Source organism: Camelus bactrianus, chromosome 21, assembly GCF_048773025.1.
Source record: "Camelus bactrianus isolate YW-2024 breed Bactrian camel chromosome 21, ASM4877302v1, whole genome shotgun sequence".
Classification (NCBI taxonomy): domain Eukaryota; kingdom Metazoa; phylum Chordata; class Mammalia; order Artiodactyla; family Camelidae; genus Camelus; species Camelus bactrianus.
Window position 1 is genome coordinate 28,044,217 of NC_133559.1, and position 16,444 is coordinate 28,060,660.

The 16,444-nt window shown below is 40.0% G+C and overlaps 1 protein-coding gene across 16 annotated transcripts in view; it reads right to left on the reverse strand.

Annotated features, from left to right (window-relative positions):
* SHCBP1L (SHC binding and spindle associated 1 like) overlaps positions 1 to 16,444 on the reverse strand; it is a 111,404-nt gene that overhangs the window by 31,919 nt on the left and 63,041 nt on the right. For 15 of the 16 annotated variants that reach the window (XR_012501439.1, XR_012501438.1, XR_012501437.1 and 12 more), the window contains exons 3-4: positions 7,387 to 8,347; positions 5,754 to 5,903 (exon numbers count right to left, since the gene is read on the reverse strand). Coding sequence is in view for 6 of the 16 variants with exons in the window: in XM_074349924.1 (XP_074206025.1) it covers positions 5,754 to 5,903; positions 7,387 to 7,800 (564 nt within the window). In the remaining 10 variants the exon portion in view is untranslated. The remainder of the gene's footprint in view (positions 1 to 5,753; positions 5,904 to 7,386; positions 8,348 to 16,444) is intronic. The other variant, XM_074349923.1, reaches the window with a different exon arrangement.

Consider the following 16,444-nt stretch of genomic DNA (forward strand, 5'->3'; position numbering starts at 1 on the left):
TAGGAGGTTCAGTGAGGTCATTTGTTATTCCATCTTCAAGTCCAGTTTCCTTTTTCTTCACTCTTCTGTTGAGTGCAGCCACTGAGTTCCTTATTTCAGTTATTATATTTTTTTAGTTCTAAAACTTTGGTTTTTATGTCTTTCATTTATTTGCAGAGATTTTCTATTTCCTTGCAAAGACCTGTTTTTTCATTTTTCTAGCATGTGTTCGTAATTGCTCACTGATGCATTTTTACAATGCCTGCTTTAAAATCCTTGTCAGATAATTCTAACATCTGTGTCATCTCAGTGTTGGTATGTATTGTTTTATTTCATTCAAGTTGAGATCTTCCTGAGTCTTAGGAGTGATTGAGAAGTAATAACAAGTGATTTTCTATTGAAACCTGGACATTTTGAGTATTATGAGTCGTGATCTTATTTAAATCTTTTATCATTCTTCTTCTGACACCAGTCTGGCATGGAAAAGAGGTTACCACATCGTTACTGCCAGATGGGGATGGAAGTCCAGATTCTCCACTCAGCCTCTGACACTGAGGGGTAAAGTGTCTGCTCATTATGCTATTCAGGGGTGGGGGCTCAGATTCTCCACTAGGCCTCCACTGACACCGCCCTGGCAGAGAGACAGAGGGAGCACCTTATTACTGCCCATCACATTGTCTCCACTGACATCCTGGGGTGGTGGTGAAAGTACTGATTCTCCACTAGGTCTGTTCTGACACCACCCCTGCAGAGAGTGGACAGAGTCCAGGCTTCCCGTGTAGTCTACACCGTGGGGGGCAGGGAAAGTTCCTTATCACCCAGCCCCCAATCTTCTGCCCACTAGGTTTCCTCTAGCATCACTCTGGCAGCAGGGCTAGTGCGCCTTATTACAGCTTGGCAAGGTTGGAAGTCTAGGCTCTTCTCTTGGTCTTTTCTTGAAGGATGGAAGTGAGAGGCAGCAGTTTTTTTCTGTGGTGTTTGGCTACCCTTTTCCTGACTTTGACTAGAGAAAGCAGGCTTTTGGAGGGACTTCTCTTTTTTTTTTTTTTTCCTACACCTGTTGTTGTTTCCAGATTTCCCGCTCCTCTGGTACCCAGTTTAGGATATATGAAGCGACGCCTAGGGAACTCATCATCGTGTCATTCCCTAAGTCACAAGGTCCCTGGCCTATCTGCCTTCTCTCCAACTTTCAGATCTTATAGTTGTTTATATGTATAATCCAGAGTTTTTAGTTGTACTTGATAAGAAAGAAAGGGAAAAGTATGTCTACTCCCATCTTTCTGGAAACAGAAGTCCCTGTTTCTTAAATAGCTTTCAAGCAATTCTTCTTGAATTTAAGCTCCCTCTTCAACCCAACCCAAGTTGTAAGTATAGTCAATTCTTAAGCCTTTGGGGTTTTACAGTGTAAATGAAGCTGCTTTTTTTTTTTTTTTTTTTTTGGCTTTCCCTTCTGCAAACTTAGAATTCACTTTCTTAGCTCTACCAAGTCAGCTGTCATTTATTTATATGTTTTACACCTTCTAAATTGTGTTGCTACTGTCTCCTTTTCCATCTCTTGTCCTTGGGCAACCTTTAAAAAATTCCTTTGTTGTCATTTTGGTGGAGGACTCTGGGGATGATACAAGAGAAGATACTACAAGTTGTCAGACAGGAAAAAAGAAGTATCATCAAAAAATCAATATTACTGGATTCTTAACCAACACTGGAAGCCTGAAGACAGTAGAATAGTATTTTACAAATTCTGGGCATGAAATCAAACCTAGAATTCTTGTACTCAGTCAATTTATCAAATAAATATGAAGATTCCATAAAAATATTTTCAAGTATACAAGATCACAATAATTTTATCTACTTTGTGCCCTTACCCATGAAGCTATTAGGATAAGATCCTTGGCCAAAATGAGAGAATAAACTAAGAAAAAAAAGAAGACAGGAATTTTGGGAAATAAGTTATTTACACAAGAGAACGATGAAAAGAATTTTTAGAATGATGATAGAAGGAGACCCCAAAAGCTATCCAGTAGGTCTAGAGATCACCAATCCAGATTGTAGATCAGAAGGATGCAAGAGATACCCTCTTTAAGAAGACAAAACTGATAGTTATGTTTGAACATGCTGAAGATTTACATAATTAAGGAAGAGTTTGGGGATAAATTAGTGAGAAAACTAAACACAATGTAAAAACAAGGTTATTAACTCAAGGAAATTTCTTCCTAATGTTCAGGAAAGAAAAATTAGCCATAGTATACTAAACGCTTTATCTGTGAGGTGAATACTATCTATCTATGAAGGTAAAGACTGAGTATCTGATCAAATAAAAATTATTTTATAGGTATTTTGGGAACATGAGCATGTGAAAAATATGAGTATAAGGTGGAACAGGGAATGGTAGTGGCAATGGTACATAAAAGTGTTACCCATTTTTCATAGTGGAAGCTATATGTAAAACCTAAAATAGAGACATTAAAGAGCAATATAAGCATGATACTTGGAGATGGAGAATTAATACTATAATAACTGATTGAAATTCGTTGCATCTGGAAAATACAAGAAATGGCAGCAGAGGGTGTAGAGAGATTGGGTAACCACATCATTTTGTAACAAAAATTATAATTCTGACTCTATAAACTGCGCATGTTTAACTCTGACAAAACTAAGAAAACATTTAACAACGAATGGACAGGCAGAAGGTAAGCAAACTGAGACATTTAATGTAACTATTTGGGGGCCTCTACAGTGAAACAAAGGAGAGAGACAGGATAGCAGCCGGAGGGAAGAGAAGGTCCCAAGCAGTCTAAAATGTGAATTTAAATGCCTTCCCATTTGTTCAGAAAGCAAAGTTATAGAACAGGCTTTACAACCAGGGAGTCTATTACTAGAGTTTCAAAGGGACTAGTTCCTCTTTAGAACCATGATATAGTAGAATCCGGTAAATAGCCAGTTTCCAGAATCCACCGAGAATTCCCTTAAATATCTGCAAATTAAACATTAAAGCCTGATCAAGGGATATAAACAAAATACTAAAGCATATTGCCCAAAAAGTGAGGATGAGTATGTACAAAAAAGCTTACTGATGGTGACTAGACATGCTTTTGTACAAAATTTTAAAAAATCAAACATAATGCTATCACCAAAAATAACCACTGTTAATCTTTTGCTCTTTATCTTCCAGTTTTATTCCTATGAACTTTAGCTGGATCACATTGTATATCTAGTTTTGCATCTTCTGTTTTATTTAACATACACAGTGAAAATGTTCCAAATGATTTTTTGTTGTAAGTTTTATAACTACATGATATCCTATCTTAGATATATCATCATTTATTTGACCAGTATCTTATTATTAAACTTTCATGGTGTTCCCAGTCTTTAGTTTTATAAATATCACAGTGATCACCTTAAACACATAAATCTTTTCATACATTTCTGATTTCTATAGAACGAATTTCTAGAAATAAAGTGAACTTTTAAATTTTTATCTATTTTTCTGTGCAGTGGGACCTACTTATTTGTTTTTATTATTTTAATTTTTTCCAGCTTTACTGAGAAATAACTTACAATGAGTAAACTATTTTAAAGTTCTTAATATATTTTGCCAAATTGCTTTCTACAGAGCTCATAAAAGTTTCCTTAATATCCGGCCCACTTTGTAACCAAGATTAAGGATATGCCCTTCCAATCAACTATAATACTTCCAAAATTTTAAAAATTTGTTTATTGCTTGTATGGATCTGTAGTAGGCAGAATAATGGCTCCCAGATGGTCCCCTAATACTTAGAACCTGTGAATATATTACTTTATAAGGCAAAAGGGACTCTGCAGATATAATTAAGGTTAAGGAGTTGAGATGGGAAAGTCATCCTGGATTACCCAGCTCGACCCATTCTAATCATGAATCTTTTTAAATGGAAGCATCTTTCTAGACTGCAGAGAACCACAGAGATACAGTGCAAGAAGGACTTTGAAAATGGAGAAAGGGAACCATAAGTCATGGAATGCAGGCAGCTTCTATAGGCTGGAAAAGGCAAGGAAACATTCTTACCTAGAGCCTCCAGAAAGGAATACAGCCCTGCCTACATATTGATTTTAGCCCAGATAATCTCATGTAAGATTTCTTTCCTATAGAACTGTGAAATGATAAACTTGTATTAAGCCACCAAATATGTGGTAGTTTGTTACAGCAGAAATAGAAAACTAATACAGCATCTAAAGAAAAAGACAGAGAGTGAGGTCCACAGGAATAAATTATTGTGACTTCGGAACAAGGAGCATTATATACCACTGTTGATATTTCAATCCACATAAGACTAAAGTAGAGGCAGACAAAACAACAAGTCTGAATTGTACAGCATAATCTTAAGAAGTCCCATGAGCTAGTCTCACTGCCTTATAATTCAAAGAATTAGAATCCGTCGATATACTATATTCTGCCTTTTCTTCTGTTCTTCCTTTTCTTCCCACCTCTCTAATGTTTAAAGGACATTAGCATCTCCTAGAGGATTTTAAAGCAATCTAATTACCTGTAATCTTGCTTGTTACTTTCGGACCAAGAAAGAGAGCAAATAATCAATGTATTGCCTGTAAAATCTTAGAACTTGATAGAATTTTTAGATAACCTAACCCAGTGAATTTCCATGTAACTTTAGGGATCTTGAAAGGTTTTATGGAGTAGGGGCTATCATGCAATGTTGAGAGAGAAACCAAGCAATGGCCAGGATACCATCCCACATTTCAGTCAATAATGTTCTGTTTTAATGTGCTGTACATATTGGGCTTCATCATAAAACTTGACTGAAAAAAAAACCTAAACTGCTAAAAAAAAATGTTAAAGACACCGATACTGTCCATCTCCTCTTATTTTATCCACATGAAAAAATTCCAAAGAAGTTATAAAAGTTCTCAACAAAATCTACTCAAAATCTGAAGTTGAGCAATCCTCAAAGAAACACTAAAAATAGAGCATTACTGGAAAATTAATCCCAAGACTCTTTCATATTCCTTTGTGGCCTCTATGACTGTATGTATGCTACCCTTTATTGTAAAATACCACTAATTTACTTTTCCATAAAGCATAGAATTGAATTGTTTTAAGGTAGTGTGCAATGTAATGAGTTTCAAACATAAATTTTTCTTGTCACCAAAACCACAGATTTGAAATATCTATCTGAGGCGATTTGTGATGGTAAATATTAATTTCTATACAAGGATATTAACTTTTAGGGGAATCGAATTTATGATGTCAAATATGCCACAGTATTTACCCTACAGATCTTTAAAAGCAAAAGTTTATCATATGAGGTCTTGGAAGTAGACGCATTGCAATAAAAGGGCACTTTTCATAGGAAAAAATTTCAAATTTTACCAACAGTTTTCTGATCCATTTTTTTTCTTTCTCTAACTAAACCTCATAATTCAGATAAATGAAGATTAAAGAGAAATAATGAGAAAAGAGGTGCAAATTAGTTAAAGCTTATGTTACTAATTTTTAAGAAAAGCATTTTTGTTATTTTTATGGTATTTCATCAATTAAATCTAGACTAATAGATATTATCTGGTACCATTAGATTTAATGATAACTGTCTATAAGAAAATGGGTGCTAATATACCTCCTTACCTTTTTTTTTTATCCTATTTGCTTACAAACTTAAAGTAGAAGTAAACTTTTGTCAACTTCTGTTTAAGTATGAAAGCCCCAAATTAATAAGGTGCTATTTTGGTCTTAAAAAGAACTGATAATTTCATGCAAAGAAGAAAGATCAGGTGAAAATTTTTACCTCAACCAGTATACCAACAAAAGGTATAGAAGCTTCTTCATATTTCATAAAGAATAACTCAGGATTAGTCTTCCAGACCCCAAGCCATTTGTCTTTCAACTTTAATTTTTCTGATAGGTATTTAGTCATAGCGTCATCAGCATCTTCTGCCTAGCAGCAGAAAAAAAAATATGAAATTATAGATTTATAAATAAATATTTTTCTTATTTAAATATGAAACCAATATATCCTTAAATAATGAAAAACCTGGAAAATAATAGATTTTAACTAAATCTATAGTTAATGGAAAATATCATGAATATTAAAAAATTAAACTTAAAAGAGATCTATTCCCTCAATGGAGTAATTCAGAGATGAGACATCTACTTATTATTTAAGTTTTAAATAATTTGTTTTATTAATCCACTGGATAAAAATACTGTAACTATACATAGAAAAAATAATTATCATCTTAAAAACTTAATTATTTTTTCTGAACTTCAAAGATGTAATGACCTATTTAAAACTTATTCAGTACATAAAAATTTAAAATAGAAATCCAAGCTATAAAACAAATGAGCACATTAAGCATTCAATAAATACCTGCCCATTTGATTTTCTACATTTAAATTCAGCTACCCTCAGGATGATAAATAATGTAAGCTATTATGAAACTCAGTCATTAGACCCTGCCTGATTAATGACACAGTAATTTATATCAATGTGTTTCAACTGGCTTTAAGAGATCTAACCTTCTCCAACACTCAGTATCAGATATAAGTTGCTCGTTAAATACCACCCTAGTGTTATTATGATAATGGTATTTTTAAAAATAAAATTTTCTTCTGATTATAAAATGTTTAACCTACAGACAATCTAAAAAATACATATTAACATAAGGGAAACAAAAACCACCCCTAATCCTGGCAGCCAGAAAAACCATTGCTGATGTTTTGGTGCATTTCCTTCCAGTCTTTTTTCTATATATTTATTCAACCACACACATGAATCATATGTTTAATCTTTTTTTTACTTAACATTATAGCATAAGCATATGTATAGGTCCTGAAAACAATTTTTAGAACTGCGTGGTTTTCCATTATATGAAGCCATCACAAATTCTTTACTACGCTCATAGTTGGAAATTTAGTTTCTAGTTTTTAAGTTTTATAAACATCAGTGCAACAGAATCCTCCTACACAAATTCTTCTGCTACACCTTAAATAAAAATACGGTAGAAGTATACAACATCTGTTCTGTTCAGCGTCACCAGGTAGGTAGGTAATCTTCTTTTACAAAACCTCACTACACATCCTAGACTAAACGTTTTTAGTATTGTAGCGTAAAAGTCAAGGCTGAGTAATCTTGTCCTTATGTTCGGGCACAGGTTGTTAAATTAAAACACTAAGACGCATACTTGGGCGACGACAAGGCCTATCTATCTTCAGATAACCAGAAAACACTCCATCAGAGTGGATGCTGTCCGAAGGAAAATGTAATTGTAACTCCTTCAACAGGGCCCTGGAAATGTGCAGTAAATGTGGTTTTTCGAAACGCAGGTTTTCCCTGTGCCCCCTGTACCCGCACCGCCGTAAAAGGGGGCCCCGCGTCCCCGCGTGCGGGTTCCCGCCCGTTGCCCTCTCCGCCTACTCACCTTGCAGCCCCGCAGCACCTCGTCGCAGTACAGCGCCACCTTCTCGTCCCGCCACATCCCCCTCATGGGGGACCCGCAGACCGGGGGCAGCGGCCGCGCCTCCGCGTCATCCTCCTCCGGCTCCGAGAGAAGGGGCTCCTCATCCTCCTCCCGCGGCCCCTCTCCCGGGCCCTCGGCCTGAGACACGGGCGGGAGCTGCAGCCGCCGCCGCGCCGCCTCCCGGCCCGCCCTCCCCTTCACCGGGCGCGGGGACGCCACCACCGACCGCACCGGGGACGCGGTTCTCTTCAGGCTCCCCGCCGCCGCCGCCGCCGGGTCTCCGGTGGGCGCGGAGACAACCTTGTCGCCTCGCCGGCCGGGGCTGGTCGTGCGGACCGAGTCGTCAGGCGCCGCGGGCCTGGGTCCCGACGCCATCCCCTCGGCACCCTCAGGACCGGCCGCAGCCGTTGGCCAATTTTCCCACCTGCTCCGCGCCGGCCAGTGGGCGGCGGCAGCTCGAGGGCGTCGCGCGCCCGCGGGGAGTTGGGGGATGGGGTGTCGGGCGCGGGCGGAGATGTCGGAGGGTGACGCTGGGGGCTGGGGACGGGCAGGGATGCTTTGGGGCGTGACGGGAAACGGTGAAGGGCAAGGTTCCGAGCGAGCTGTTGGCCGGGCGCGGCCTGAGGGCGGGGGCGGGCCGTTGCGGGGGAGGCGCGGGGCGAGGGCGGGGCGGGGGCCGGGGAGGAGCGCGTGGAGCCCGGGTGGCGGCGGTGCAGCTCCGTGATGCCCGCGCCTTGGGCGCGCGCTCCGACCTCACCTCTGTCCCTTTAGAGCCGTGCAGAGGCGCAATTCTTCCCCCGAGGAGAGTTTTCATAGATCTCACACATCTTCAGGGTGATTGTGAGTCACCCTCCAGTTCATCATGACCTAACACACGTAGGTATCTAGCCCTCCGCACACCCGTATCTGCGCAAAACACAGCCTGAAAGAAAATTTATTTTTATTCGGGGAGGCAGCGGTAACTGGAACCTTCTGGTTATTACTAGAGGAAACTCTAGTGCCAAATCCAGCGACCTAGGCTTCCCCCGACGTATTCACACGGTTCCCAAAATAAAGTTTCCTTCACATGTTAAGCAAGACACTCATTCTCTGCCAAGAAGTTTAGGTTAGTCTCTTTCCATGTCCCTGTTGTGCTGCTCAAAATTCTCACATGAAAGATTACATTATGTAATTGTTAAACGGGACGTACATTTCCAGCTGGGAGAAATGTGTGCAAACTGTGAAGACTTTCACAGTAAAAGTCTGCCCAAGACAGTGCATTTTGGAGAACAGAGGCCACTTTTTTCTGTTATTTTGCTATTGAACGTACGTTGAGCCAATTGGAAAAACTTTTGTTTACAGTCCAGCTGTGGAGTACCGCCCTGGGGCTGACAGCTCCCACGGAAAAGAGCAGCACTGGGGAAACACCTGCCTGCCTTCACCCTCATCTGGAAGGACACTGTGTTAAATCTGGAGTTTATTTTGAGGAAAATATTAGTATTAATATCGTGTTACTATAGTTCAGGGAATAATTGCAACATTCATCATGTTTGACTCCAAGTTTATTTCTTTTGTCAGAAGTCCTGGACTTGGGGGAAAAAAAAGATTTCACTCACTAAAAGTAAAACCGATTATTCTAGCATTTCTTCAAAAAGTTTTGTTTTTAATAAATTTTGGGTTTGTTCTTAGGTTCAGAATAATAGAGACCACTTGTCCTAGTCAAAAGTGCAAAGCCAACAGCAACCTCCCAGCTAAAAAAAAAAAGAAAGAAAAAAGAAAAGATGGCAAATAATTTTTAGGAAACTGCTATGTGCCAGGCAATGCATAGATGCTAAATTTATAGAAATAAAAGACAAAATTTCTATCCACATAATCATAGTGAAGGGTGCAGATGGGTGAATAGATAATTGTATTTGGTTAGGACCATGGTAAAAAGCTTATATACACATATGTAAGTTTTAATATATATATTTTCCACATTTTGAGAAAAAAGGACTTTTCTTTTCAGAAGCGATACTTAAACTGAGTCTTGATTATGAAAGTAGTATCTGTTCTCTGAGCCAATTTGGGCAATACAGAAAAGCATAAGAAAGAAGAAAATTTAAATAAGAAAGAAGAAAATTTAAATACCTTGTACTTCCAGTGCCTGGCAATAACTACTGTTAGATTTTGTCATATTTTTTCAGTACTTTTTCCTATCACATTATTACAAAGTTTTGATCCTATAACTTCATTTTGTTTTTCATTTAGTTTATCATAAGCATTTTCTTATTATGAATTATTAAAACACATCATTTTCAGTAGCTACACACAATTTTTGTATGGATGTAATTTCCATAAGCCTGTATGTTCAGATATTTGGGTTACATTAATTTTTATAATAATAAGTATGCCATTTTTATCTTTGTTCATAAATTTTTGAAAATTTCAGATTTCACCCTTCCCAGGGAAAAATGGAATTCCTGAATCGCTTTAAGGCTCCCAGTATTGCGAAATTGTTTCCGGAAAAGGATGTATTAACTTCTACTCCAATTAGCAGATAAGATTCCCAGATGGGCTGTGCTATAAAATAGAAGGCTGTAGGCACCTAAGGCAGGGGTAGAATGGGGAATGGAGTAGGGTAAACATTCTAGGCAGAGAGAGTTGTTAGTGGTTTTACAGAGGGCTAAATATAACTTGACCTCGGTAGCTTGGTATTGCTGGAATAGAGGGGGCAAACTGGGACACAACGTCAGGTTGGAAAGACATGCAAAAGCCATTATCACAAAGGGTCACATATATGATGTATATAAGGAGTTGAATTCTAACCATCCTGATAAACTCTCTTATCCAACTTTATATTCTGCTCTCCCGTCCATCGCCCTCAGTATCGATTCCCATATAAACTTTCCCGACTCCTGCCAGTACATATTGGCCACTCCTTCAGTATCCTCATCCTCCATTAGCAGACACAGCACTTCTCTGGCTGGGTTATGTTGTATCTTAACCCTATTTATTGGACTGGTGGCCAGGAGGAAATTTGGGGTAGATCCTCAGAAGTGGTGCACGGAGACTTCGAAGGCAGAAACCTACGCATCACCTCCAGGCACAGGGGAACTAGCCTTTAACAGGGGAGATGTGTGCTCAGAGGGTTTAAAGGATTCTGGGGAATCAGTACTTTCAAATGTGTCAACCAACATGTCCCCAGCTCTCAGGATCTCAGTCCTTCCCAGTCAGAGCCTGACTTTGGTTTAGCAATCTTACTCTGGCTGAGAACTCAACCTTCTCTGAAACTTCATTCCTCTAATAAAAACCTGGAGCTCAGTTTTTTTCTGCCCTTCAACAGGAAAGGAGTCTTTTTGTTTGCTGCAGTGCGGGCTTCTGGCCCCTCACCTTAAATTGGTGATCAATCCCGCAGCATTTCTTTGCCTTTTGCTGGTGAATAGGATAGGTAAGACACAGCAAGAGCCTTCTGAGTCCATAGTCCTCATGAGAACCGCTTGCACCAAACTTCTCAAACCCTTACATTGTACCACCGCTGAAGCTCTCCCCTTTTGCCCACAGTGAAAGTGTCAACAACTGCACCTGCGTATCAAGCTATGAGTTATCAGCGTTCCACCCACCACCCGTGACAGGGTCCTTGTTGACAGTTGGCTAAAAGGTGATCCGTCTCCAAAATATCATTTTGTAAGCTGCTTCCATACCAATGGTGGGGTCCCCTAGGAAACAGGGTCTGAGATGGTGACTTGCATAAAGAGAATTTGAGGGAGTACTTGGAGAACAACATCTGTAAGGGAATGAGGGAAGTGGAAACGGGCAAAGAGAGATATTGAACTGTGATACATTTGGAACAGAGTCCTCAACCATTTCTGCTGGAAGCTCTGGACTGAGGTGGCCCTTTAGAGTTGAGGCAAGGGGTCATTGTACCCCTGCACCTTCCAGCCATTGGATGTGAGCTGCCTACAGAGAGGGGGCATCACCTTGGTATGGCAGCTGCCTTTGTAAGAAACTGCCAAACTGTCTTCCAAAGTGGCTGTACCATTTTGCCTTCTTAGCAGCAGGGAATGAGAATTCCTGTTGCTTCCCTTTCTCACCAGCATGTGGTGTCATCAGTTTTCTGGATCTTGGCCTTTCTAATAGATGTGTGGTGCTGGCAACTCCCTTTGGCTGAAGGCAACTCCCAGAGAGGGATTGTGATGTGAGTCTTCAGCAGGCAGTACTCCCAGCAGCTGGAAGAATGAACATGTTGTCCTAAAAGAGGGACTGGGGCAGCTCGCCACAGTATCCACTACATGCAGTTATCACAATGGGGTTATAAGATAGAGTAGAACTCTACAACCTTGGACTTGACGATGAGTCATCTGAGCTATTGGCCTAAAAGACAGCGTTAGTTCCAGCACTTGAGATTATTGTCTTGAAGTCAATCAATCTTAGCTCTGGTTTTGATCGAAAATTAGGCAACTACATTAGACTATACAGAGTTTGGTTTTTTTAATTTTTTAAAATTGAAGTACAGTCAGTTATAATGTGTCAATTTCTGGAATACAGCACAATGTCCCAGTCATGCATATACACATATATTCATTTTCATAAAAGGTTATTACAAGATACTGAATATAGTTCCCTGTGCTAGGCAGAAGAAACTTTTAAATCTGTTTTTATATATAGTGGCTAACATTTGCAAATCTCATACTCCCAAATTTATCCCTTCCCACCCCTTTTCTCCAGTAACCATAAGATTGTTTACTATGTCTGTGAGTCTTTTTCTGTTTTATAGATGAGTTCACAGTGTCCTTTTTTTTTCTTTATTTTTTTTAAGATTTCACTTATGAGTGATATCATATGGTATTTTTCTTTCTCTTTCGCTTACTTCGCTTAGAATGACAATCACTAGGTCCATCCATGTTGCTGCAAATGGCATTATTTTATTCTTTTTATGGCTGAGTAGTATTCCATTATATAAATATACCACAACTTCTTTACCCAGTCATCTGTCAATGGACATTTAGGTTGCTTCTATGTCTAAGCTGTTGTAAATAGTACTGCTTTGAACATTGGGTTGCAGGTATCTTTTCAAATTAGAGTTCTCTCTGGATATATACCCAGAAGTGGGACTGCTGGATCATAGGGTAAGTCTATTTTTAGTTTTTTGAGGAATGTCCATACTGTTTTCCATAATGGTTGCACCAAACTGCATTCCCACCAACAGTGTAGGAGGCCTCCCTTTTCTCCACACCCTCTCCAGCATTATCATTCATGGACTTTTGAATAATGGCCATTCTGACTGGTGTGAGGTGATACCTCACTATAGTTTTGATTTGCATTTCTGATAAATAGTGATATTGATCATTTTTTACATGTGCCTGTTCACCATTTGTATGTCTTCATTGGAGAATTGCTTGTTTAGGTCTTCTGCCCATTTTTGGATTGGATTGTTTGTTTATCTTATTAAGCTGAATGAACTGTTTATATATTCTGGAAATTAGGCCTTTGTCAATCGCATCATTTGCAAATATTTTCTCCCATTCCATAGGTTATCATTTTGTTTCACTTATGGTTTCCTTTGCTGTGCAAAAGCTTGTAAGTTTAAGCTTAATTAGGTCCCATCTATTTATTTTTGCTCTTGTTTCTATTGCCTGGGTAGACTGCCCTAGGAGAACATTGCTAAGATTTGTCAGAGAATGTTTTGCCTATGTTTTCTTCTAGGAGATTTATTGTGTCTTGTCTTATATTTAAGTCTTTAAGCCATTTTGAGTTTATTTTCGGGTCTGGTATGAGGGAGTGTTCTAACTTCATTGATTTACATGCTGCTGTCCAGTTTTCCCAACACCACTTGCTGAAGAGACTGTCTTTTCTCCATTGTATATTCTTGTCTCCTTTGTCAAAGATTAATTGACCATAGGTCTGTGGCTTTATTTCTGGGCTCTCCATTCTGTTCCATTGATCCATATGTCTGTTTTTATGCCAATACCTACTGTTTTGATTACTGTAGCTCTGTAGTGTTTAGACTATACAGTGTCAGTCACCCTTGCCCTAAGGCTGGGACTCGGGATTTAAGGGATGGAGACATGCAAAGGAATTGAAAAGCCTGAATGTCCATAAAACTGATCTTATTGGACCCCTGTCTTTGAGTTTTCTTTCTATCCAGTACTTTTTCTCAATTCATTTCTTTGCTGAATTTATATTACAAAATGTATAGTCAAAAGCATGGACCCGGGCCAGACTGCTTGAGTTCAGTGGTTTGGCTATGATGTTAAGATAAGTTTCTCCTCCTGTCTGAGGCCTTAGTTTCCTTGTTAATAGAATGGGATTTAAATAAGTTTGCGGTAATGAGGTCACATGTTTTGCTGTCTAGCTCGTGTCTGAAGCACACTCCATCAATGTTAAATCAGTCTGTACTTCCTCACAGCAGTTAAAACAATTCTCATTTGATTAGTAACTCTAACTAACAAGGCCTTGGGTGCTAAATGAGGCCAACTCTGGAGGAACTTGGAGGGAAAAACACATTTCCTCTCTTTTTCCTTGGAGGCTTTTCCTTGACTTGGCTCTTCCTGACCCCTGAAGTGGTAAAATGTGTGATGTTGATAGCTGAGTGGATGCTGCCAGGCCTTGTGGACGTTAGGGCTCAGGCCTGCCAAAAATGAGGAGAGTGTCTGTGGACCCTGCATACTCGGGCTAGTTTCCGTATTGGGTTTTGTGGCCAAAACCTCCTGGTCTTGTCTTACTCCTCACAGGGACCTTGAAGGGGATGCCTGACTACAGCAGAACTGAATTTGAGTAAACTAAGGTCCTGGATGTCTTAATCTCTTGCTCCCGGGGCTCTGACCAGTAGCCATTGTCCCACCTTGCCCATGCTGTCTTCCTCGCCTGAAATGCCTTTCCTGCTTGCCTCCACCTGTGAGGATTCCTCTAGGCCAGGTTCTAATATATGTCCCTTGACAGAACTAACCTTTCTCTCCTCTGTGCTCCCAGAGTGCTTTTTGCACAGTATTGTAACACACTGAAACACTTCATGGGCTGGGACAATGACCTTCGTAGTTTTAATTCTCAGCCTTAGCACAATCCTTGGCACATAGCTAGTAAGATTTTTTAAATTGAAATGTGTGTCTGTCCTTCCAGGTTGTCACCTCGCTGGTGCCCAGGATCGGGTTCCACTCATCTTTATGTCCACTGCCGAGCCTTTTAACCTAGAGGCCCCATATTGCTGGTTGTCGGTGCATGTGTGCTTAAGTTCTTTAGAGCACCGTGAATGTTTGTAAGCTGTTATTCTCTTTGAGCTGGGCTATCTGGGGGAGCCCTGGGTTAAATCCAAAGGCTGTCTCCAGTATACAAATGATCTAAATAACAAAACTTTGTTTAAAATTTAGAACTCGTTATTTTCTATCAGAAAACTATTTCTGATCAAAACTTCTTCTCTTCCTAGTTCCCTGTAAAGTAGAAAGTAGGCTTCTTTCAGTCCTGCAGCCTGAACATTAATTCTTTGAGGCTTTCTTTTCTCTTTCTTGGTTGCAGAAGGAAAGAACAAAGCACTGATGAGTTATAACAGCTAGCCCTAAGCAAAGCGAAAACCAGACAAGGCTCACCGACATTTTAGAGATCCACCCAGACTCAGAGTTTTCTTGATATTTTATTGCTATCAAGAGTAGGGACTTGGGATCAGGAGGAGCGCAGATCCACTTGATAAAAATACAGAGGTTTAATAGAGTTGGAGTGTAATAAAACCAGCTTTGGGATTGGAGGAATGTACTAGAGAGAGAGCAGAGACCTGGAGGATTTGTGAAATGTGAGGTAAAGTGGAGTCACTTACGTCAAGGGGTTTTAACATGGAGCCAGGAGACCACTAAGGATGTGGACCCTACGCATGTCCTCACCAGGTGGAACCATGAGCTTTTGAACCAGGCCAAACCACAGACAGTCCAAGAACTCTGCAAGAACACCTGCAGCCTGTCACCGTCATGGACTTCTACCTCTCTCTAGTGATAACCTTAGCACTCAGTCATGTTTAGTCAAGCCTAGCTTCTGCCTCCAACACCAAAGAAAAATCTTTGTAGTACAAACCTCCGATTTTTGCCTTTAAAAGCCCCTGACTCTTACTCCCTAGCAGGACACTGTTTGGGTTGCTGTCTGAATCTATTTGCCTTGAATTGCAACTCCTTGATACCAAATAAATGCTTTTTGCCTGATTACTGCCTCCTATATTTGTTTAGATCAGTTCATGTGGTTTTAGAAGCGGGATCTGAAGCCCTCTCAAAGCCACAGGACTGATGCCTCCTGGAATCCGTGTGGCACATTCAGACCCTCTTGAGTTCACTGTTTCCACACAAACTGGCATCTTCTTCAACTGTGAGTCGTCTCAGGCTCAGGCCTCCCTTCTGCAGGTTGAGGCTGTGTTCGTTGCCTTTCTTTGGGATCAGGTGGGCAGTCGCCCTGGGGATGATTGTCTCACTTTGTCACTTTGTGGCTGTGTCACTAGAGGAGCTTCCCTCTGGTGGGTACTCTGGTTTCTTTGGACGTTTCTTTAATTAAGGGACTGTCCTCTTCTAAGTTCCTCCAAGAGGGTTAAACCCAAGCAGTTTTTATGTTTCAAAACTGGTCCTTCATCTTGTAAATTTCTATCTCAATGGACTGATAACACCAAATACGATTTATAATTACAGTGGCCACACTGGGGTTCTTTTGAAATCCCTAAACTTATTTTTCTGCCCGATAAACTTGAAAACTGCAGAATTAAGCAAATTGAATGGATCATTTACTTTAATTGGTATTTTGAGGCCTCTAAACAAGTCTAAGACTCCAAAATTACCTCCCTCGAAGACTCAGATTCCAAACTTTCTGAAAAGAGTTCTCAGTCACAAAAGACTCATAACTCTTCTGTCACCCCTCTTGCTCCTCAAATCTGTCCACTCCCCGCACCCCCACTTCCTTTTGCCCTTCCCTTGCTAAGCTCCCTTTTTATCCCTAAGACCCCAAGGCTTCCATTGATCTTCCAGCCCCAACCTCTTCCTTTCAAACCAGTTCAAATTCATTCCTTTAAATTGAAACCCAATAACAAGGGTACCCT